At 35.8% G+C, this 24,313-nt stretch overlaps 1 protein-coding gene and 1 pseudogene across 7 annotated transcripts in view; both read left to right on the forward strand.

The window, feature by feature from the left end:
- Nucleotides 1-24,313, forward strand: part of TTC7B (tetratricopeptide repeat domain 7B) — a 340,869-nt gene that overhangs the window by 145,548 nt on the left and 171,008 nt on the right. For 6 of the 7 annotated variants that reach the window (XM_074235506.1, XM_074235509.1, XM_074235508.1 and 3 more), the window contains 2 exons: nucleotides 40-103; nucleotides 19,971-20,108. In XM_074235506.1, coding sequence (XP_074091607.1) covers nucleotides 40-103; nucleotides 19,971-20,108 — 202 coding nt within the window. The remainder of the gene's footprint in view (nucleotides 1-39; nucleotides 104-19,970; nucleotides 20,109-24,313) is intronic. The other variant, XM_074235507.1, reaches the window with a different exon arrangement.
- Nucleotides 7,551-19,964, forward strand: LOC141522246 (low molecular weight phosphotyrosine protein phosphatase pseudogene; annotated as a pseudogene).

Genomic DNA, 24,313 nt, shown 5'->3' on the forward strand with positions numbered 1-24,313 from the left:
TGGCTTTACTAAGATTGATGTTTTGTTTTGTTTTGGCAGCATTTTTTGCCCCCAGGAAAATACTGAGGAAGCTCTTTTGTTGTTACTGATCAGTGAATCAATGGTAAGTGCCATACAGACTATTTTTTCTTCTCCACTAAGATTTCTTTTTGATCAGGGTGCAGGTTTGTTTGTCAGATGACTCAGGAGGAATGTGATTCCTAGAGGGAGTACTTCATTTTATTGTCTCTGGGAAGGTGCATGCATGAGTGCTGAGAAACCAATACAATTTGCTTTTGGACTGTGTTTCCCTTATTGTTCAGACTTACTGATCTTGTCCTTGGTCAGAATCTGTGTTGACACAAGACCCAGTGTTTCCTCTTAAATCCTGATGTCATCATAGTATAAATAAGCTCTGCTAGACCCATGACAAAATTACACTGTCTGTGGTTCCAATCAACATAACATATATCCCATTTATAGTCCTGTAATCAGATGACTATCAAGGATCACCTTGATTAGGAAGTTAAAAAAGTTGATTGTGATGGAAGAAGATAATGTAGAAATAGGGAAGGGACCCTCTTACTTATTTTTGTCTTAGTAATCTAGGCATTTTTTGGGGGGGGTAGTTCTATGTTCTATCTAATATAATATCAGGTCAGGCTTACCAAAAGGTCTTGGCTTATATATGTCAGAACTTAAAATTAACTATGAGGTTGTTTTTGTTTATTTTGTTTTAGGATTTTGCAAGGCAAATGGGGTTAAGTGGCTTGCCCAAGGCCACACAGCTAGGTAATTATTAAGTGTCTGAGGCCAGATTTGAACTCAGGTACTACTGACTCCAGGGCCAGTGCTCTATCCACTGTGCCACCTAGCCACCCCAACCATGAGGTTGTTAATGTGGTCATCAGACTGTTGAAATGGTGCCAAGGTAGTGGAGTCAAGAAGATTTTAATTCAAAACCAGCCACAGCCATGCTAGATGGGTGACCCTGGGTGAGTCACTTAAACCTCTTTGCCTCAGTTTCTTCATTTGTAAGATGGGGATAGTAATAGCACCTACTTACCATGGTTGTTGTCAGGACTTAGCATGGTGCCTGCCACATAGTAGGCACTCTATAAATGTTATTCTCATCTTCCTCTTCCTCCTCATCACCATCCTCATTATCATGAAAATCTCTCTTAGTGTTGACAAATCTATAAAATTTAAATAAAAATTTTTTTCTGCGTTCCCACTGTGTAATGTTGTAGACAAGATGAAATTGTTGTTGCTGTTCAGTCATTTCATTCCTGCTTGTCTCTTTCTGACCCAATTTGGGGTTTTCCTGGCAGAGATACTGGAGTTGTTTGCCATTTCCTTTTCTAGCTCATTTTACAGATGAGGAAATTGAGGAAAGCAGGGATAAGTGACTTGCCCAGGGTTCCACAGCTAGTAATGTCTGAAACCAAATATGAACTCAGGAAGATGAGTCTTCCTAGCTTCTGGACTAGCACTCTATCTCTTGTGCTTCTGAATTGCCACAGTATGGGGATAGATTGATTTTATATTTAAAAGTAAAGTGGGGGCAGCTAGGTGGTGCAGTGGATAGAGCACTGGCCCTAGAGTCAGGAATACCTGAGTTCAAATCCGGCCTCAGACACTTAATAATTACCTAGCTGTGTGGCCTTGGGCAAGCCACTTAACCCCATTTGCCTTGCAAAATCCTAAAAAAAAAAAAAGTGAACTGAATTTTCAGTTTTGAGTATTTATGGTATAGCAAAAATAATACTAGACTGTGATCCAGAATGGTTGATATCATAGCATGTAGAAGAGGGAGAGAAGGTTTTAGGATTGGGTCTCATTTGAATCCTGCCTTTGCCACTTGGTTAAGTTGTTTCACTCTTAGGTGATCTTCTAGGATTTCCTCTGGTCCTAACATTCTATTTATTTATTTTGTAAATGATAGTGTTTTTGTCATCAGTTAGTTGATCAACTAGCATTTATTAAATATCTACTATGTCCATTAACCAACAAACATTTATTAAAAACCTATTATGTGACATACACTGTTATACACGATGAAAATACAAAGAAAGGTAAGTCAGTGTCTTCTCTGAAAGAGCATAGAATCTAATGAAGGAGACAATATTGTGAAAAACTATGTACAAGTTAGAGATGGTCATTGGAGATAATCCACAGAGGGAAGGCACAAGTAGTAAGGGTAATTGAGAGAGGCTTCTAGCAGAAGGTGGGCCTTGAGCTTGTACTTGAAGGGAGCCCTGGAAGCCTGAAGGCAGGTTTGGGGAGGGAGAGTGTTTGATGCTGCTGTTCAACACACTTGGCTAGATGTCCTGGTCTAGTGAGAGACATTTCAAAGCATGAGAGCATTATCCTTTGCCCCCTCTTTTTTTTCAGTCTGACTGATGATATAGTCATGGGAGGACAGAGCTAGAAAGGACCCAGAGATTCTCTAGCCAAAAATTGTCTTTATTTCAGTATAATTGATTTCCATGGTAATCCTTTGTACTTTATGAGTTTAAAAGCATTTAGGAAAGGGGGTTTGTAGGCTTCATAGACTGCTAAAACCCTCAGTTGAGAGTTCTTTACCTCAACTGTGTGAAGACTTCTCCTGGAAGAAAGGGTGGATGAGAACGATTTGTTTCAACAGTCAAGAAGGCAGCTGAAGCAAACTCCATGGAGTGCATAAAGCTTGGTCAAACATCAACAGCCTTCTGGACTTTTGCCCTTCTTGACTTTTCCCTGCTGCTGGACTTTAATGACTTTGGAAGTGAGAGTGAGAGTGATGAGTTGGTACAACTCTGTCTCACTTAAATCCAGTTCACATGCAAGTTATAGCATCACCCTGTGATGGTGGTCCTCTTCAAACATAAAAGATGATCAGAAGACCAGACAACGAGGTTCATGATGCAACCTTGTACTGGGCAACAACAGTTCTATAACAGTGCTGAAGTGATTATCTGACTTGTATCTGCATGTCTTGCAATGAAAGGGAACTAATTTCTTCTCTTTTTGAATTTATTTATTCATTTATTTATTTTCATACATGTGTATGTATATATTTTTAAGTTACAAAATTTCCTTCCACCCTCTCTTCCCATCCTCCACCCCTCAATAATGAACAGTCAGGTTAGCACTGTACATACATGTTTTTGATAAACTATTTATAGATTAGTTATTTTCAGTATGAGGAATTAGGATTAACTGAAAGAAGTAAATAAGAGATCATTTTAATAAAGTGTTCATCAGATTCTGAAGGGTTGGTTTGTGTGTGTGTGTGTGTGTGTGTGTTTGTTTTTCTTCCTCTGGATAGGGATAACATTCTCCATAGCTGGTCTAATACAGTTGTCCTAGCTCTCTGAATTGCTGAGAGGAGCTGTTTCCATTGAGGTTGTTCATTTCACAATGTTGTTGTTGATGTGTACATTGTTCTCTTGGTTCTGCTCCCTTCACTCAGCATCAAATCCCATAAAACATTCCATGCTTCTCCAACCATTTATGGTTTCTTATAGAATATTAGTATTCCATAGTATTTATATATCATAACTTGGTTATCATGAATATTTTGGAACATGAGGGATTTTTCCCATTTTTTAAAATTTTCTTCTGGATATAGACCTAGAATTGGAATTTCTGGGTCAAAGGGAATGAATGGTTTTATTGCCCTTTACGTATAGTTTCATATTGCTCTCCAGAAAGGTTGGATCCATTCACAACTCCACCAGCAATGCATCAATGTCCTAATCCTCCCACAACCTCTCCAACATTGATCATTTTCCCTTTTTGTCATCTTGGTCAATCTGATGAGATATTTCAGTGTTGTTTTAATTTGCATTGCTCTTATCAATAGTGATTTGGAGTATTTTTTCATGTGATTATATATATATCTTTAATTTCTCCATATGAAAACTGTCTATTCATATCCTTTGACCATTTATCAATTGGGGAATGACTTGTGATCTTATAAAATTGATGCAGTTCTCTATATATTTTAGAAATAAGACCTTTATTAGAACTCCTAATTGTGAAGATTGTTTTCTAGCTTTCTGCTTTCCTTCTAATTTTGGCAGCATTTATTGTAAAGTGTAAAACCTTTTTTTAAATTTAATATCAAAATCATTCATTTTGTGATTTATAATGTGTTCTAATTCTTCTTTAGTCATAAATTTATCCCTTTTCCAGAGATCTGCTAGATAGAGTATTTCTTGGTCTATTAATTTTTCTATGGTATTGCTCTTTATGTCTAAATCCTGTACCCATTTTGACCTCATTTTGGTATAGGGTATGAGATGTGAATCTGTGCCTAATTTTTGCTACTGTTTTTCAGTTTTCCCAACAATTGTTGTCAAATAGTGAATTTTTATCCCAGAAGTTGATACCTTTGGGTTTGTCAAATAGTAGATTGCTGTAGTCATTTACTGCAGTTTTCCTTGAACCTATCCTAATCCGTTGATCCGTTACTCTATTTCTTAACCAGTACTAGGTAGTTTTGATGACTGCTGCTTTATAGTATAGTTTTAGATCTGGTAGAGCTAGGCCACCTTTCTTTACATTTTTTTTTCATCAGTTCCCTTGCTATTCTTGCCCTTTTAATCTCCAGGTGAATTTTGTTACTTATTTTTTTCCAGCTTGGTAAAGTAGATATTTGATATTTGATTGTTGTGGCAGGTGGTTTGATTGGTGTGGCAGAACTCTTTTAGAGACTATTTATACTTTGGGGCAACTCTAATTTTTTGAAAATTTTTTCTTTACATCTAACTTTAAAATAATAAACTCTTAGTAATTTCTGACCATTACTCTTAATTTTATCATGTGAGGCTAAGTAAAGAAGTTTTGATTCCTTTTCACATGAAAACTCATCAAATACATGATAATATCAAGTAAGGTGCATTTGTAAGTTCCTTCATTCTGTACATTGTGACTCTCAATGAATGACTTGTTGGTTATTTTGTTGTTTATATCTCCTTATCAATTCATATTTAGGATGACCTTTGAGGTTCTTTCTAACTTTCAGATTTTGTAATTGTGATTTTTTAAATGTACTAAGTAGAACATTACATTTATTCCTTTTACTTTTTATATTTTAACTTTTATTTTTCCTATTAAATGCAATGGTAATTTTTTAACAATCATTCAATTGCAATTTTATGAGTCCCACATTTTTCTGTCATTCTCCCTTCCCTCCCTCCTCCCTATGGTGGCAAACAGTCTGGTAAAAGTTGTACATGTACATTTATGTTTAATATCTTTACATATTTGTCATGCTGTGAAAGAGGAATTAGAACCAAAGGGGAGGACTGCTGGGGTGGAGCCAAGATGGCTAACCTGCTCCGGGAGCCTTTCCCTACCAAAGATAAATGAAGCCTGTACTCTGACATTCACACTACAGATCCCACCAAGAAAAAGAGAAGATTCAAAGAAGGTTTCAACTATAGACATTGTGGAAGATCTTCTGTGAAAGTCTGTTTCTTTGGGGGAAAAGGGGAAGTAAAGTACAGGAGGCAGGAGAGTGAGAAAGCCAGCCAGGAGGCTTTTAGCTGCAGTGCACTCCAGGTCCTGACAGGTTAATAATAACAGAGATCTGGCAGCTAGATAGCAAGCCTGTAGGGAGGATCCCAACCCTAAACAAAGTCTGAACCCTGAAAACATCTAAGCAAAAGACAGGATTCAGTTGTGAACAATCCTCTGTTAAGTCAGAACCTGGACATGGTGGGGGATGGGGTGGGGACCTCTGCATAGGCAAGGCCTGAACTACATAGACAACATCTTGGCCAACAGCAAGTCTAGCAAAATAAAAGCTTGGATCTATATTCCATATACCCCAGGAGCAGAACTAAAACAGCAAAGATGAACAAAAAAGCTAAAAGAGCGTTCACTATAGAAAACCACTTTACAGAAAAAAGATGACAGCAATGCCATATCTGAAGTAGAAAGCACTGAAAAATCACTCACAGGGGAAGTATCAAAACAATTTATAAATTGGACTCAAATACAAAAGCTCATGAAGAACTTAAAAAAGGATTTAAAAACCAAAGAAGAGAGGAAGAAGAAAAATGGAAAAAAGAAATGAAAGCTATGCAGGAAAATTGTGAAAAGTTGGCTAAAGAAATCAATACCAGGGTGGCTAGGTGGGGTAGTGGATAAAGCACCGGCCTTGGAGTCAGGAGTTCAAATCTGGTCTCAGACACTTAATAATTACCTAGCTGTGTGGCCTTGGGCAAGCCACTTAACCCCATTTGCCTTGCAAAAAAAAAAAAAGAAATCAGTACCATTAAAAGTAAAAATAAGCAACTGGAAAAGGAAACACAAAAGCTAATTGAAGAAAATAAAATAATAAAAATTAGAACTGAACAATTAGAAACCAATGAATCTACCAGATTATAAGATGCCATCAAAGAAAATGAAGAGACTGAAAAAACTGAAGAAAATGTAAAGTACCTTCTAGGGAAAATGAATGACCTGGAAAATAGATCCAGAAGAGACAATCATCGGATTACCAGAAAGCCTGGACCAACAAAAGAATCTGGAAAACATGCAAGAAATTATAAGGGGAAAACTGCCCAAATCTACTAGAGCAAAATAACATAATATGACCATTGAAAGAATCCACAGAATCCCTCCAGAAAGAGACTCCAGGATAAAAAACTCCAAGGGCTGTAATAGACAAATTCCAGAACCCTCAAATAAAGGAGAGAATTTGCAAGCAACAAAAAGAAAACAATTCAAATACAAAGGGAACATAATCAGACTACCAATCAGCCTCATCATTGAAGGATCGGAAGGACTGGGGTAACATATTTGGAGAGCTAAGGACCTAGGATTACAACCCAGAATGTACTACCCTGTAAAATTCAGCATATACTGTCAGGGGGAAAGATGGATGTTCAATGCAGTAGAGGACTTCCAGAATTTCCTGACACAAAGACCAAAACTGAACAGAGAATTCAATTGCCAAATGCACAACTGAGTTGCATAAAAAAGGTAAATGAAAAGGGGACTGAAAAAACAAAATTGTTTTAAACAAATGTTGCTTGACTATCAAATTGTATACAACCCTAAAAGGGAAGATATAACACTTCTAATTCTTTAGAACTTCTCCAAGCATAATTAGAGGATAGAATATAATTGAAGCAAATGAACCTAAAGGATATGGGTATAATTGGGTTTTGCTCTCAATTGAATAGGTCCAGGATGATATCACTATGTTTGAGACAAAAAGCCCTGGGAAAAAAAGCAGGGGTATTAACTTCAATTTAAGTGTCTCATTATCTTTGACTCACTATAACCACATGTTTCTAAGCATCTTGTCTACTGAGGGCATCATAAACTGTAAGGCCCTGAGACATTGTTTCTGTTATTTACAATCATTTATAAAGTTCTCAGGTCAGACCTCCAGAGCCTCCAAGTACTTAGAGATCTTCAAGATTCAGTTAATTAGATCAGGGTTTGAATTAATTGGTACTTCACTTAACAAGAGGTTAAGTACCCTGGGTGGGGAGTGTGTGCTGGGGGGGGGGGGGGGGGGTTTAAGGTGGGAAAGACAATAGGCCCTTGCTTCACTTAAAAAGGTGTTAAATAGCTTGGGTGTGGAGGGCAGGAGGAAAACATAAAAGAGAATAGGCCTGGGGGTAGGGGCACAGATAGTTTAAGAAATGAAAAGCTTTGGATGATACTTTGGCTTGTGAGGAGGATTGTGTGTACTTGAAAGATACTAGAAAAAGGCGATAAGGTAAAAAAAAATGATTTTAATTATAATTTGATGTAATATGAGTCAATGCTGCTTATCAAGCAATCAAGTAAACAATTTGTGATAAAATCTTGATAACAATAGCTTAACAAAGAAGTAATGAAACTGAGATTGATGATACCTGATTAATATTATTAGAGTGATAAATAATACCAAGGCAAGAGGCACAAAGATTTATAATTTTAGAGGAAAAGAAGGGGAAAATGTGAATGCTGAGTAAATTCTATTCAATAGATTTAGCCCAGTGAAGGAATAAAATACATTCTCACTTGGGTTTAAAAATCCAACTTAATCTACAGGGAAGGGAGGCCTGGCAAAGAAAAAGATAAAGGCAGAAGGGACTGATAAAAAGGATGGGAAGATTTAAGTGAAAATAAACTGAAAGTTAATTTTTTTTTTAAGAAAGATTTTTCTGGGGTAGCTAGGTGGTGCTGTGGATAGAACACTGGCCCTGGAGTCAGGAGTACCTGAGTTACCTAGCTATGTGGCCTTGGGCAAGCCACTTAGCCCCATTGCCTTGCAAAAAACCTTAAAAAAAGATTTTATTTTGTTTTATAATCCCCTCCCCATTCTTGCTTCCTTCCTCCCACCCCCTACAGAAGTCATTCTGTTAGTCTTTAAGGGAAAGGTAGTAAAATTTTGGTGAGGAGGAATAAGAGTAAAGGAAAGAGATAAATATAAAAGGAAAGAGACAGCACTGAGGGAAATACAGAATTAGTAATCCTTACTGTAAATGTGAATGGGATGAACTGTCCCATAAAATGGAAGCAGATAGCAGAATAGATTAAAAACCAGAATCCTACAGTATATTGTTTGCAAGAAACACATTTGAAGCAGAAGAGTTCCACACAGGGTAAAGGTAAAAGGTTGGAGCAAAATATATTATGCCTCAGCTGAAATAAAAAAAAAAATCTGGGGTAGCGATCCTGAACTCAGACAAAGTAAAAGTAAAAGTCAATCTTATTAAAAAAGGATAAGGGAGTAGGGAATAAAAATGGCCACGGAGGGGACCAGGTCCGAGCAGTTTGTGTGTCTGGGTAATATTTGTCCCTCACCTATAGCTGAAGCTGTTTTTAGGAAACTTGTAAATAATCAAAATATTTCAGATAAGTGGATCAATGACAGTGGTGCTGTCTCTGACTGGAATGTGGGGCGTTCCCCAGATACAAGAGCTATAAACTGCCTAAAAAATCATGGCATTAATACAACTCATAAAGCAAGACAGATTACCAAAGAAGATTTCCTGGCCTTTGATTATATATTATGTATGGATGAAAACAATCTGAGAAATTTGAATAGAAAAGTTAATTAAGTTAAAAACTGCAAAGCTACAATTGAACTTCTTGGAAGCTATGATCCACAGAAACAACTTATTATTGAAGATCCATATTATGGAAATGACTCTGATTTTGAAACTGTATATGAGCAATGTGTAAGGTGCTGCAGAGCGTTTTTGGAAAAATCTCATTAAGGTTCACACTCATTTATTGCTCAAGGACAACAGTGATTGCCTTCAACTTAAAAATGATGTATGTATATCAACTGATGTGTTATTAAAAAGTAATAATGTACTGCATTTGAAGACCATCATTGTTTCTTCAGTTTATTTAATGTTCATATATATTCTGATTTTAAATGATAATGAAACTCAGTCATCATTTTTGGAGCAATAATATTTGATTATAAATCAGTTATTTTCAAACTAGATAGAACGCCCAATTTATGTTACAAATTTTAAAAATGAATAAATTGTATTGTGGAACAAACTAAAATTTGCATGTGAAAACTAATACACAATCATTTATGTCTAATTGGGATCTTTAACAGGTGAAGAAAATATTTACTTTTATGCCCTAGATATAGAAAATAAATGAGATCATTGTGAAAAGTTAAAGACAAATGTATTTTCGTGCATCAGTAGTTATTTGATGGCAATAACTTAATAAAACAAATTCTGTTCATCTTTTTTTTTTAAAGGGATAAGGAAGGAAAGTGTAACTTCTTAAGAGGTATCATTGGAAATGAAGCTATATCATTACTAAACATGTATGTATCTAGTGGTATAGTGTCCAGATTCCTAGAGGAAAAGCTGGGTGAATTACAAGGAGAAGTAGATAGCAAAACTTTAATAATGGGAAACCTCAATCTCCCTCTCTCAGAACTATATAAAATTTAACAACAAAATAAACAAGAAGGATGTTAAGAAGGTGAATGAAATCTTAGAAAACTTAGATATGATAGACCTCTGGAGAAAACTTAATGGGAATAGAAAAGAACATAGCCTTTTCTCAGCAGTACATAGCACTTTCACTAAAATTGACCATATACAAGGGCACAAAAACCTTAAAATCAAATGCAAAGGGGCAGAAATAATAAATATACACTTCTTAGACCATGTTGCAATAAAAATTACATGTAATAAAGGGTCAGGGAAAGATAAACCAAGAACTAATTGGAAATTAAATAACTATTTTAAATAGTGGGTGGATCAAATAGAAAATAATAGAAATAATCAATAATTATATCCAAGAAAATGATAATAATGAGACATCATATCAAAATTTATGGGATGCAGTCACAGCAGTTTTGAGGGGAAAAGTTACATCTCTAAATGTCTATCTACATGAATGAAATAGAGAAAGAGGAGATCAATGAATTAGGTATGCAACTTAAAAAAGCTAGAAAAAGAACAAATTAAACACCTCCAATTAAATACTAAATTAGAAATTATGAAAACGAAGTGAGAGATTAATAAAATGGAAAGCAAGAAAACCACTGATTTCATAAATAAAAACTAAGTGTTAGTTTTATGAAAAAACTAATAAAATAGACAAATCTTTGGTTAATCTGATTAAAAAAAAAGAAAGAAAACAACCAAATTACTAGTTTCAAAATGAAAAGGGTGAAATAACCACCAATGAGGATGAAATTAAAGAGATAATTTGGAGCTACTTTGCCAAACTGTATGGCAATAAATTGGATAATTTGAGTAAAGTGTATGAATATTTACAAAAATACAAACTGCCCAGATTAACAGGAGTGGAAATAAATTACTTAAACACCCCATTTCAAAAAAAAAGAAGAAATTGAAGAAACCATCAATAAACTCCCTAAGAAAAAGTATCCAGGTCCAGATGGATTTACAAGTGAATTCTTTTTTTTTAAGATTTTATCTATTTTGAGTTTTATAATTTTCCCCTTAATCTTACCCCCCCCAGAAGGCAATTTGCCAGTCTTTACATTGTTTCCATGGTATACAGTGATCCAAATTGAATGTGATGAGAGAGAAATCATATCCTTAAGGAAGAAACATAAAGCATAAGAGATAAAAAGATCAGACGATAAGATATCAGGTTTTTTTTCCCCTAAATTAAAAGTAATAGTCCTTGGTTTTTGTTTAAACTCCGAAGTTCTTTCTCTGGATACAGATGGTATTCTCCATTGCAGACAGCCCAAAATTGTCTCTGATAGTTGCACTGATGGAATGAGCAAAGCCATCAAGGTTGGTCATCGCCCCCATATTGCTCTTAGGGTGTACAGTGTTCTTCTGGTTCTGCTCATCTCACTCAACATCAGTTCATGCAAATCCCTCCAGGCTTCCCTGAATTTCCATCCCTACTGGTTTCTAATAGAACAATAGTGTTCCATGGCATACATATACCACAGTTTGCTAAGCCATTCCCCAATTGAAGGATATTTACTTGATTTCCAATTCTTTTCCATCACAAACAGGGCTGCTATGAATATTTTTGTGCAAGTGATGTTTTTACCTTTTTTCATCATCTCTTCAGGGTATAGACCCAGTAGTGGCATTGCTGGATCAAAGGGTATGCACATTTTTGTTGCCCTTTGGGCATACTTCCAAATTGCTCTCCAGAAAGGTTTGGATGAGTTCACAGCTCCAGGAACAATGTAATAGTGTCCCAGATTTCCCACAACCCTTCCAACAATGATCATTGTCCTTTCTTGTTATACTGGCCAGTCTGAGAGGTGTGAGGTGGTACTTCAGTGAAGCTTCAATTTGCATTTCTCTAATAATTAATGATTTAGAGCAGTTTTTCATATGACTATGGATTGCTTTGATCTCCTTATCTATAAATTGCCATTGCATATCCTTTGACCATTTGTCAATTGGGGAATGGCTTTTTTTTATACAAGTGAATTCTACCAAACATTTAAGGAACAATTAATTCCTATTAATAAACTATTTTAAAAAAATAGGAGAGACTATAAATATAAAATATTATTTATTATAAAATATTATATTATATAAAAATATAGAAGAGACTATATGACACACAGTATTATAAAACTCTCCTTAACCAAATAAACCCATATCTAAATAACTGGAAAAATATCAAATGCTCTTGGTTAGGTCGAGCTAATATAATAAAAAGGACAATTCTACCCAAATTAAATTACCCAAATTCTACCCAAATTAAATTATTCAATCCCATACCAATCATACTACGAAATAACTACTTTACTGAGCTAGAAAAAAATAGAAACAAAATTCATCTGGAGCAACAAAAGGGCAAGAATAGCAAGGAAATGATGAAAAAAGTGTAAAAAAAAGGTGACCTAGCTCTACAAGATCTAATACTATACTATAAAGTAGCAGTCATCAAAATTGCCTGGTATTGGTTAAGAAATAGAGTAAAGGATCAGTGGATTAGGATAGGTTCAAAAGAAACTGCAGTAAATGACTACAGCAATCTACTATTTGACAATCCCAAAGACATCAGCTTCTGAGATAAGAACTCACTATTTGACAGAAATTGTTGGGAAAACTGGAAAATAGAATGGCAGGCAGAAACTTCCACAATTCACACCCTGTACCAAAATAAGGTCAAAATGGGTATAGGCTTTAGGCATAAAGAGCAATACCATAGAGAAATTAATAGACCAAAAAATACTCTATCCATCTGATCCTTGGAAAAGGGATAAATTTATGACCATACAAGAATTAGAGCAGATTTTAAACTACAAAATGAATGATTTTGACTATATTAAATTAAGAAGGTTCTGCACTAATAAAATCAATGCTTCCAACATTAGAAAGAAAGCAGAAAGCTAGGAAACAATCTACATAACCAGGAGTTCTGATAAAGGTCTCATTTCTAAAATATATAGAGAATTGCCTAAAACTTATAAGATCACTAGTCATTCCCCAATCGATAAATCGTGAAAGGATATGAACAGATGGTTTACAAATGAGGAAACTAAAGCTTTATATAATCATATGGAAAAATGCTCCCAATCACTATTGATTAGGGAAATGCAAATTAAAACAACAATGAGATATTATCTCATACATATTAGATTAGCCCAAATGAGAAAAAGGGAAGATGATGAATGTTAGAGAGATTGTGAGAGGATTGGGACATTGATGTATTTCTGGTAGAATTATGAACAGATCCAACCTTTCTGGAGAATAATATGAAGCTATGCCCTAAGAGTAATAAAACTGTTCATAGCCTTTGACCCAGCAGTTCCAATTCTAGGATTGTAAATTGTAAAATTGTAAAAATTGTAGAAATTGTAAAAAATGGGAAGAGTCTTACATGTTCCAAAATATTTGTAGCAGCTCTTTTTGAAATGGCAAATAATTGGAAATTGAGGAATGGCTAAACAAGTTATGGTACATGAATACTATGGAATATTATTGTTCTATAAGACCATAACTGGTTGGAATGACTTACAGTATCTGATGCTGAGCGAATGGAGTAGAGCCAAGAGAACAATGTACACATTGACAACATTATGAGATGAGCAATCTTGATAGAAGCCACTACTCTTGACAGTCCAGTGAGCTAGGACAACTGTATTTGATTGGTTTTGGACTATATTATTCCCAACCAGAGGAAGAAAAAACAAAACAACACAAATCAAAACACATAGAAAAAAGCAACCCTCTTGAATCTGATGAACACTTTATAAAAACTATCTCTTATGTATCTCTGTCCCTTAATCCTAATTCCTTGTGCTAAAATTTACTAATTTGTAAATATGTTTAATAAAATATGTATGTAAAATGCTTACTTGACTGTTCCTTGCTGATGGGAGAGGGGTAGGAAGGGAGGTGGAGGGAAATTTTCTAACTTGGAAATATGCATGTACAAATGAATGAAAATAAGTAAATAATTTTGAAAGGATCTAAAGGGAAAGGAAAAAACCATGAGAAAAGAAGGAAAGGAGGTGCATTCATCATAGTGGATCATCTGATACTGTTGGTAATGTGTACAATCTTCTCTTAGTTCTCCTCACTTCACTCAGCATCAGTTCATGTTATTCTTTCCATTTTTCTCTGAAGGCCAATCACTCATGATTTCTCAATAAACAGTGCTACTCCATAACATTCATATACCATAACTTGTTCAGTCATTCCCCAGTTGCTGGACATTGCCTCAATTTCAAATTCTTTGCCACTACAAAATGAGATGTTTCAAATCTTTTTGTGTACACGAGTCTTTTCCCATTGTTCAGGATTTTTTTGGAATATAGAGCTAGTTATTGGGATTGCTGGGCCAGATTTATTGCTCTTTTGTCATAGTTTCAGATTGCTTTCCAGAATGGCTAGATCTGTTCACAAGTCTATCAACAATACATTTATTTTCTAATTTTTCCATATTGTCTCCAACATTGATCTTTTCTTTTTATGTCATCTTAACCATCTGATAGATTTGAAGTGGTACTTCATAGTTTTAATTTGCATTTCTCTATTCAATGATTTGGAGCATTTTTTCATATGACCATATGCATGTATGTATATATATGTATATACACATATATAGCTTTATGTGTGTGTATGTGTATATATATCTTCAATTGATTCATCTTAAAACTACTTGTTCATATTTTTTGATCATTTAGCAATTGGGGAGTGACTTTTAATCTTAAAAATTTGATTTAGTTGTCTATATATTTTAGAAATTACTCCTTTATCAGAAACACTAGCTGTGAAAATTATTTCTCAGCTTTCTGTCTTCCTTCTAATCTTAGCAGCAGTGATTTTATTAGTGCAAAAATATTTTTATTTAATATAGTCAAAATAATCCATTTTGCAATTTCTAATGTTCTCCATTCTTGCTTTGTCATAAATTTTTCCCCTCTCCTAGATTCAGTAGTTGAGTATATCTAGTTTTCATTATTAGTCTATGGTATAAGGGGTGAGATGTGGATCTATGTCTAGTTTTTGATGTGCTATTTTCCAGTTTTCCCCAACAGTTTTTTTTGAATGATGAGTTTTTTTAGTATAATTTTTTTCACATTACTACAATAACCTTGGTGTAAAAGTAAACATAATCCTCAATCCTCCACAAAGATAGAGAAACTTCAAGAAAAATAAAGTGAGAGAAAAAAAGCAGTCTGTATTTAGATACTGTCAGCTCTCCATCAGAGATGTTGCTTCATTTTTTTCCCACAGTTACTATTGCTAGCTCTATTTCCCTCCATCCTATTCCTCCCTGCCCCCATTCATTCTATTCTCTCTCTCCTTTTACCCTGTCCCTCCTCAGAAGTATGATGTACCTGACTACCCTCTCCACAATCTTCCCTCTCTTTTATCACCTACACCCCAGCTTCCCTCCCCCATTCCCTTTCTCCCATCCCTTTCCTCTTCTTTTTTTCCTCTAAGGTAAGATAGATGTCATACCTATTGAGTGTGTTTGTTATTTCCTCTCTAAACCACTTCTGATGAGAATGAAGGTTCACTCATCCCCCCCCCCCCCAATTGCAAAAGCTTTTTCTTGCCTCTTTTAAGATAAATATCTTAAACCATTCTACTTCTCCTTCCCCTTTCTCCCAGTACCTTCCTTTCTCACCTATTAACTCAATGATTTTTCTCGCTTTGCTCTCATTTTTCTTCTCAGTTTTCCTCTACCTCCCTTACTTTATTTTCAAAATCTTTTTTGAGCTTTGCCATAGCCTGAATTCAATTCATATTTTTCTTAGAGGCTTTGGATATAGAAGCTTTGACTATGTCTTCTTCTGAGTATTATTTTGATCCTCCATGGGTCCAAAGTAATTATCTGTGGTCTGATTCTTTTTCTTCTGTTGCTAGCTCATTTCCCCAGTCTATGTCATGATGTTAGCTCTTTGTTAAGGTGGGGCTCTTTCTCCAGGGTGGAGGGCACATTGTCCCAAGCTTTTGAGAGTCTTTGCAGCTGTTTTCAGGGACCTCAATTTCTCAAGGTCTAATGAGAGACTTTGACTACTCGTTTGGCCTGTCTAATCTGTGGATAGCTATAAGCACTTCCCTCTGACCTGGAAATTTGAGGAGGATCCCCTGACCCCTTTACTGTCCATGGGCTGTGCACTCTGGAAGCAGCTGCTGGGTGGCTCCACAGGCCTGCTTTTGGTTCCTGGGGTGAGGGCATCTCTGAGGCTACCTGTAGATCAGACCCTTCTTGCAGATCTTCCAAGTTTCCTTGGGCCAGAATATTGATTCATTCAGGTTTTCTGTGAGTTCCATCACTCTAGAATTTGTTTAGAGTCATAAATTAAAGACATTTGAGTGGTCTGGGTGGAGAGCTTCTGGGATTTCCAGCCTTCACTGTGCCATCTTGGCTCCGCCCCACATATGTTCCTTTTAAATATCATATTCGTTGACTATGCCTATTACTCTATCCTGTGGCCATCATCTTTGGATCCTGTCTCTGTCATCTATCATGTAAATTGTCTTTTTAAGCTTCATATCACTTTCACATTTGACAGGAATATTTTTCAAAGCTTCATCCAAACCATTGATAAAAATATTGACTATTACTCAGGTCATTTCTCTGGCTGGTAGATCTTGAGCAGGTAGAGATGCCCACTGTGAGTGATCAGGTCAGAGGCAGCAAGTTGTCAGGAGAGGCGTCCCCACCCCACCAATGAGAAGGGCCCTCTCCCCCTTCCCCAGCTGGGGCCCAGAGTTGTAACTGTTGAAAGAAGGTGGAGATTTTGTTTTTAAATCTGATTAAACTGCCCCCCCCAACCCTCCAAATATTGACCATCCTAGAGTTAAGGACAGATCTTGAATACTGTGCCATTATTGATTATTCTGTGAGTTAGTTATCCAGCAAATTCTGAATTCACTTATTATCTAGTCTCATTTCTTCATATTGAGATTTTCTCAAATGCTTTGCTGAAATTTTGATACATTTTATTTATAAAGCATTTCCTTGACCATCTCCTGACCTAGATATTGTATCAAAATAAAAAAAAATGGAGTTAGACTGATATGTTATTGATGAAGTCACAGTGCTTTGAATTATCAATCACTGCTTTCACTTCAGTGATTGGTTGAAGGATTTTTATCAAGAGTAGAAATCAAACCTTCAGTAGTCTTCTTTTATTAAGTAATTTGGGACCACTTTTGCTGTTCTCTACAATTTTTCAAAAATAATTGAAAGTGACTCAGGAATTCTCAGAGTTTTCTGGGGAATACAGACAGAATAGAGAAGAACTGGTGAAATGGGGAATAAAGGCATTAATCAGGGAAATTATTTTTGTCTTTATTAAAAACTGGAAAGTGGTCATGTTTGTGTGGTCAGAATTTCTATCTTCATCAATTCATATGTTTTTCTTTGACTTGTCTTTTCCATCATTGAACTTAATCATCCTAGAAAGTAACAGGCTGTTATCCTTGCTCACCTATGCTTATTACTTTTCAGCCAGTTGGCACCTCAGGAATAATTTGTGTTTTATGATTTCCCCAGATTCTTCTTGGTCTAATAACTTCATTGCATTCTTTTATCCTACTCTGATCAAGTCTATTTCATATTAGACTTTCAGGAAATGGTACTCTTATAATAAGCATTCTGGCTTTACCAGAAATTTACTGTATCTGGCCTGAAAGGCAATATGTTAGTTTGGGGAGGAATAGGCATTTCATTTATCCCTGTCTGTCTTTAATTGTTAATAGCTTAACTTTTTTAATAGTTTTTAATAGATGCTAACTAGATGACTGAAAAAATGAGAGCTTTTTAGATTAGTGACTTGGAAACTATCAAAAAAAGGTTTTTTCCTTTTGTTAAACTCACCAGTATATATTAAGATCTAATGACACTATTTTACAATGATGCCAAATGATTCTTTGGTTAGAAATCAAAATGACAACTCCCTGACCAAGATAGTTATGTGCAACCTGTTATCCATTCCATAATTAGAAATTATGTCAAAATTAGTATACCATCATGAAAACTTGTTTTCTTCTCTATGATTTTTTAATTTTTTTCAGTTTGTGTTCAACTTCAGAATCAAAATGAACAATTTTTGGTTTTTTAGTGACTAAGAAAGTGGTTTATTTTTATGGCTCTATTAAGCTGTAAAGCAGAAACATAAATTTACCTGTTAGAGCCTACACCCACAAGAAGTAAGTTTAGTATTGAGTTGCTGTGTGTCATCATTTTGATTCTGGTTAATCTTTCCATAAAATAAAGGAAGTTATCAAACTCATAGCTATGTAATGGTAACTAAAACAACCACCTTAATTTCACTGAAGTGAAAATCTAGTGTTCGCAATGGTGTTTGAAAACATACATTATACATTTGTAAACAAAGAATCCTGGATATTTTCTTTGGAAATTAAGAAAAAATTATTTGATAAAGCTTGATAGCTTCAATTATGATCTCTCACGAATACCAGAATTCTTCCAGTTCTTTTCCTTTTCAAGTTATGGTTTTAGGACAGGTAGCAGTGAGTAAAAAAAAAAAATAGGATAAGATTATTTCTGGCAATTCTTACTTGGTTAATTCATCATTTCTTTCCCTGACTTAGAATTGACACCTGGATCAGGAAAACTCTGATGAATATTTCAAAATGAGGCCTGCTCTAACAAGAAGTGATTCATTCAATGAGAAGTGCCCTGATTATCTCTTATTCTAACTTTTATATTTCAGAGGAGGGAGTTTTGAAGCCAAATCCATACTGATCTATGGTGCTAACAGTAAATGCCAAGGAGTTGGTGCTGAAAAGAAAGGCAGTTCCTTCTTAGTGGGAGGCAGAGTTGGTAAGCAGGCTTTCAGAATGGCATGAAGGAAGGAGAACATCAAAATGGCCATCTTTATGACCCTAGTACTTACTTTATGTGCCACTCCAAGAACATAGTCCTGGGGGCCTTCTTTCTACCTTTACTGATCCAAAATTATGAAATTTTGAAAGACCAGGCCTGTCAAATAAAGGCAGATTTGAATCATTTTGGTCCCTCTAATAAAAAAATGGGAAAAATGAGCTATTTTTATCTCTAATACATTGTTTTTCTAGGAATCTGTTGAAAAATAAAATTTGAATGCTAATAAAACAAGTTTGTTGTGAAAAACATTTGATTTCTAGATCAATGAGATTATTACGTTTGAATGTGTGGTATGTTTCTGTGCTAAGGTATGGAAGACTTTAAATTAGAAAGGGGCTCTCTGTGGTATTATTTAAATTAAAAGATCTGCTCAGTTTTTTCTACTGTAGGTCTGTTTTGCTCTCCTGTAACCCATATTGACTTGTAGTCCATTTTGGTGAAGATCATAGAGGCATAGAACTATAGATTTAGAGCCATAAAAGATCTCAGAGGCCATGTAGTCCAATTTCCTCTTGGGTCTGATAAGGTTAAGAGACTTGCTCAAGGTCACAAAGGGATCAGGGATGTGAGTGAGTATTGTATAACTTATACCATGGAAAGGAAAACAAATCTCTGCAGGAACTGTTGATGTGAAAGCACTATTTCATGATGGAAATTGTGAGAGTTAGGAATCTTCCTTCCTTCCCTCCTCCTTCCTTCTTTTCTTCCTCCTTTGCTTTTTTCTACCTTCTCTCTGTCCCCCCTCCGAGGAAAAGTACCAAATAAATGTTAGATATCAGTAATCTTTCTACTGGTTGTATAGTGCTGTTCTCCTAAAGCTACGCTATGTGTGCAATGATTCCATAAGGGCATATATGCATCTGGGAAAATAATTTTTCTTTGTATTAACTTTAAATACTTTTCTGCACATGTTTGATTTCAGTTGGAGCAGCCTTTTGAGTTAGTCCCATTGTTTACATATGAGAAATCAAGTTTGTTTTTGTGCAGAACAGTGTACAAAAGTACTACAGTGGCCAGCTTTCAACTGCCAACAATGTATTTGTATCTGTTCCTAGTTTTTTCTAAGACCTGATCTATACATTGTTGGCTCTAGGAGCATTTTTGTGAAGAGTATTTTATAAACAGCAAATAGATATTTAGTATGTGTACTGACCTTTCTCAAAGCCCTTTTTCTTTTTTGATGTTCTCAGGCAAACCGGGATGCTGTATTGAGCAGAATACCAGAGCACAAAAGTGACCGCATCATCAGCTTACAAAGTGCATCCGTGGTCTATGATCTATTGACTATAGCTTTGGGAAGAAGAGGCCAATATGAAATGTTGTCAGAGGTATATGGCTCATAAGTCACTATGATCAGTTTAGTGGGTGCACCCTTGGAAACCATGAGATGTATTTATGTCTAATTAAATGGACATTTTCTTGAAAATATATTTTATGGTCAGTAGACCCCACTAGTCTATGTGGTATCTGCTGGAAAGAAGTTTGCTATTTCTAAAGTATATGCATCTTCCAAAGTAATTGTCCATCAGAATTAAGGAACTTTGTGGACTGTGTGTTACAAATTTTCATGTGAGATGGAATTAAAAAAAAATCTCTACGTAGCTTCTGATGAGATTGGTACTTAAAAACACAGTCTTTTTTAAATCAGCATCTATAAGGTACAGTATTGAGCAAGATCCTAAAACAAAAAAGTGACTATATCATCAATTTTTAGTGTCTTAAGGACTTTTTATTTGTCAATGAGTTATGTAGTCACTTAGCTTTTCTTAAATAATTCTGCTCAGAATTTTGAGTTTTCAGACTTCAGAAGATGATTAATCTTAGTTTGCCACTGTCTCAATTCGCAGTTTTCATGCCGTGAAAAGCATCAAATTACTTTATGGCTAGATATGAGCTAGATAAGTCCTCAGGTAATTTTGGCTTTTCTTTTTGGAATTTTTCAAAGAATCTATATTTTGAAAATAATTAGTTTTCTAAGTTTATTTTTCCCTTAAAATTTTTCCATCCATTGCCCTAGCTCTGCACAGGAATATATGAACAGAATATCAGAATGAATTAAATCAAATTTTCTCCCCTTTTGCAACCTTGAGATCCTTCCATTGTATTTGCACATTAAACAGAAGCTGAGTGGGAACAGATGAGCCTTACATATCTTAGGTCTTTGTTACATATACACACACACACACACACACACACACACACACACACACACACATATATATATATATATATTTTTTTTTTTCTATACAAAATCATGGTTAGCCATTCTTTTAAAAAAAAAATCACATCTGTGACTATGTAAAGCAATAGTCAGATGCCCTGGACATAGTCATGACTCATTGTCCCTAGGCTTAAACCACAATTGGGAATATGCTGTGTTCTGTCTGGAAAGTTAGTCAGCACTATAGAGTATCCCTTATAATTCACCATCAAGAACATTTTACAATGAATGATTTCAATAGACTGACATTATCTCTGATCACAGCAGTTCTCTGTATTTTCAAGGAAAGTTGTACTTATCTATGGAATGTCATCTGGTGGAGGTGGTTAGTACACAATATGCCCTTATTAGTAGATTTGTTTTATGGTCAGGTTTTTTTAAGATGACATCTAATATCTTTTAAGATACCTCTTTTAGGGGCGGCTAGGTGGCACAGTGGATAGAGCACCGACCTTAGAGTCAGGAGTATCTGGAGTCAGGAGTTAAAATCTGGCCTCAGACACTTAATAATTACCTAGTTTTGTGGCCTTGGACAAGCTACTTAACCCCATTTGCCTTGAAAAAACCTAAAAAAAAAGATAACCTTTTAAGATGACACTTTTTGGGGTGGCTAGGTGGTGCAGTGGATAAAGCCACCAGCCCTGGAGTCAGGAGTACCTGGGTTCAAATCCAGTCTCAGACACTTAATAATTACCTCGCTGTGTGGCCTTGGGAAAGCCACTTAACCCTATTTTCCTCGCAGAAAAACTTAAAAAAAAAAAGAAAAAAAAGATGACACTTTTTGACATGTCTTTAACTTAATTATTTTCCCAGATCTCTTATTTTCAATATTAAATATTGAATCCCTTAATATTAAATATGATTTTAACATGGTAGTTGACATAGGGCAGTCATTTCACTCTATGGTTTTTAGTTATAAAAAATTCTAAAGCTTTAATTTTTTGGGCATCTGAATTCAGCCTGTCTTGCTCTTTGCAGGCTTAATGTTTTCCTGCATATTGACTCTTCATTTCCTAAATGATTTGAGGGAGACTGCTATAGTTTTAGCAGCAGTCCACTAAGAGAAGATCAGAGCTAAGGCAGGCATTTCCTTCCATTATTGAATACTGAAAGCTTATTTTCATCAAGATGATTTTTCATTTTATTTTCAAGTGTAGTTTCCATCTTGTGATGGAGTCATGTTTTAGCAATTTTCCTCAGACCCACAAAGTTCATAAACTTAGGTTTTGTTTGTTTGTTTTTTATAAGGCAATGGGTTTAAGTGACTTGTCCAAGGTCACACAGCTAGGCATTTATTAATTGTCTGAGGCGGAATTTGAACTCAGGTCTTCCTGACTCCAGGGTCAGTGTTCTATCTACTGTGCCACCTAGCTGCCCCAAATTATACCTTTTTTTTTGAAGACTTTTGTATTCCTGAAAGTCTCTACAAAATTATTTTTATTTCTGATTTTAAAAATGTCAAAAATGAGACATCTAATGAGAAAATTGAACTATCCATCTTGAGTTTATTGGTCTCCCTTTTTCACTTCTGTTCCTTTGCTGTAATAGCAGAATTTTAGGTGTCCTCCCTTGCCAGCATTAACTGCAATTCTGACCCTTGCAGCTCCTCAGAGAACTTGCCCCATCTGTTGTTCGTTCTCTCTCTCTCTCTCTCTCTCTCTCTCCCTCACTCCCTCCCTCCCTCCCTCTTTCTTCTCTCCCTCCTTCTTCTGTTCTATTCCCCCTCCCCCCATGCCTTTATCCCTCTTTCTCTCTAAACCAATTGCTTAAGAGACATTATGGACTTAGGCTTCTCAAACTCAGCATATCCAAAACAGAATAGTCTCACTCCCTTTTAGAACTTCCTCATTTTTTTCAGAGGTTCAGCCAAGTTTTCAGTTACACAGATTCCAACCATGGAGTGAGTTGTCCTGGACTTATTACTCTCTCATCTAATATATACAGTTATCTGCCAAGTTTTGTCAGTTGTGCCCTCACAACTTCTCTCACATTTTCCCCTTGTCACTGCCTATTTTTTCTTACTTATTCTCCTCTCAAGACTCTTTCTTTTCACACAGCTATCAGTGTAGTATTTCTGAATCACAGGTCAGAACACTTCATTTCCCCTTCTCCAAAAACTCCATTGGATATCCTGTTATCTGTAGGATATAATCTAAATTCCTTGTCATTTAAAGATCTTCACAAGTTGACTCTAACCTATCTTTCCAACCTTATATTCTATGTTGTCCCCTTCATGTGCCTTTAATTCTGTCAAATTATTCTTTTTATTGTGCTTCACTCTATCTCCCATCTCTCTTCCTGGGCACAGGCTGTCTTCCATTTCCGGAAGGCATTTCTCTTTGTGCCATCTCTTATGATTCCTCATTTTCATCAAAGCTCAGCTCAGAGACCACTCTCAATGTGGTCTTTTCTGAATCTCACAACTGCAAATGTGTCCCAAACCACAATTACCTTGTATTTATTTTTTTTTAGAGTGACCTTCCTGGAGTCAGCCATCATGCCCTCATCTCTGATCTTGCCACCATGACCACTTGAACTTTACCATCATCATGCCCCTGTGTGGACTTTCTCTCCCTCCTCCACCTTTTTTAAGTCCCCTTTTTTATTCTGCTGCTCCTAGATCCCTCCATCCCTGTCCTCAGCAGCACTGCCCTCGCATCTTCTCCCATTAGAATGTAAGCTCCTTGAACATACTTTTATTGGTATTGCCAGGACACTCGAAACAGAGCAAGCATTTAATAAATGCTTATTGTTTGTTGCCTATCTAGAGAGCTGGCCTCAGAGCCAGGAAGATTCATGTTCAAGTTCTGTCTCATACCGTGGGTAGAGTAGTATTTCTATTACTTATCACTTAGTTGTTATTGCCATTGTCATTGTTGTTTTAGCTTTGGATGATGAAGTGGGGTCTGGTATAGGTAACTCCCAAGAAGGAAATACCATCTGTCTACCAATATAACTTGGCACGTATGATGCAGTTTATAATTTTAAAGTTTCCTGGGGTCCTGATAGCTTAAAGTACCTACCTAGGATAAGGGCAGATAGCCTATAAAACCAGACCTAAGCCTCAATGTGGGTTGTGACCTGGGCATGAGTGTGACTCTCTTGACCTTAAAGGACCTAATAGCTCAGCTGATGCTCATCTGCCTGACAACTGGGCTTTTCTCTTCCCCATTGAACAGAGATGAGGGGAGAGGAAGTTGTGGGGAAGGGCTAAGGGTGGTGGAGGGAACAGATCAGTTTTCTCATATGTGAAATAAGGGGTTTGATAACATACAGGATGTCCTTCAGTTTCAAGATCTTACATCAGATCTT

Source organism: Macrotis lagotis, chromosome 4 (assembly GCF_037893015.1).
Source record: "Macrotis lagotis isolate mMagLag1 chromosome 4, bilby.v1.9.chrom.fasta, whole genome shotgun sequence".
Classification (NCBI taxonomy): domain Eukaryota; kingdom Metazoa; phylum Chordata; class Mammalia; order Peramelemorphia; family Peramelidae; genus Macrotis; species Macrotis lagotis.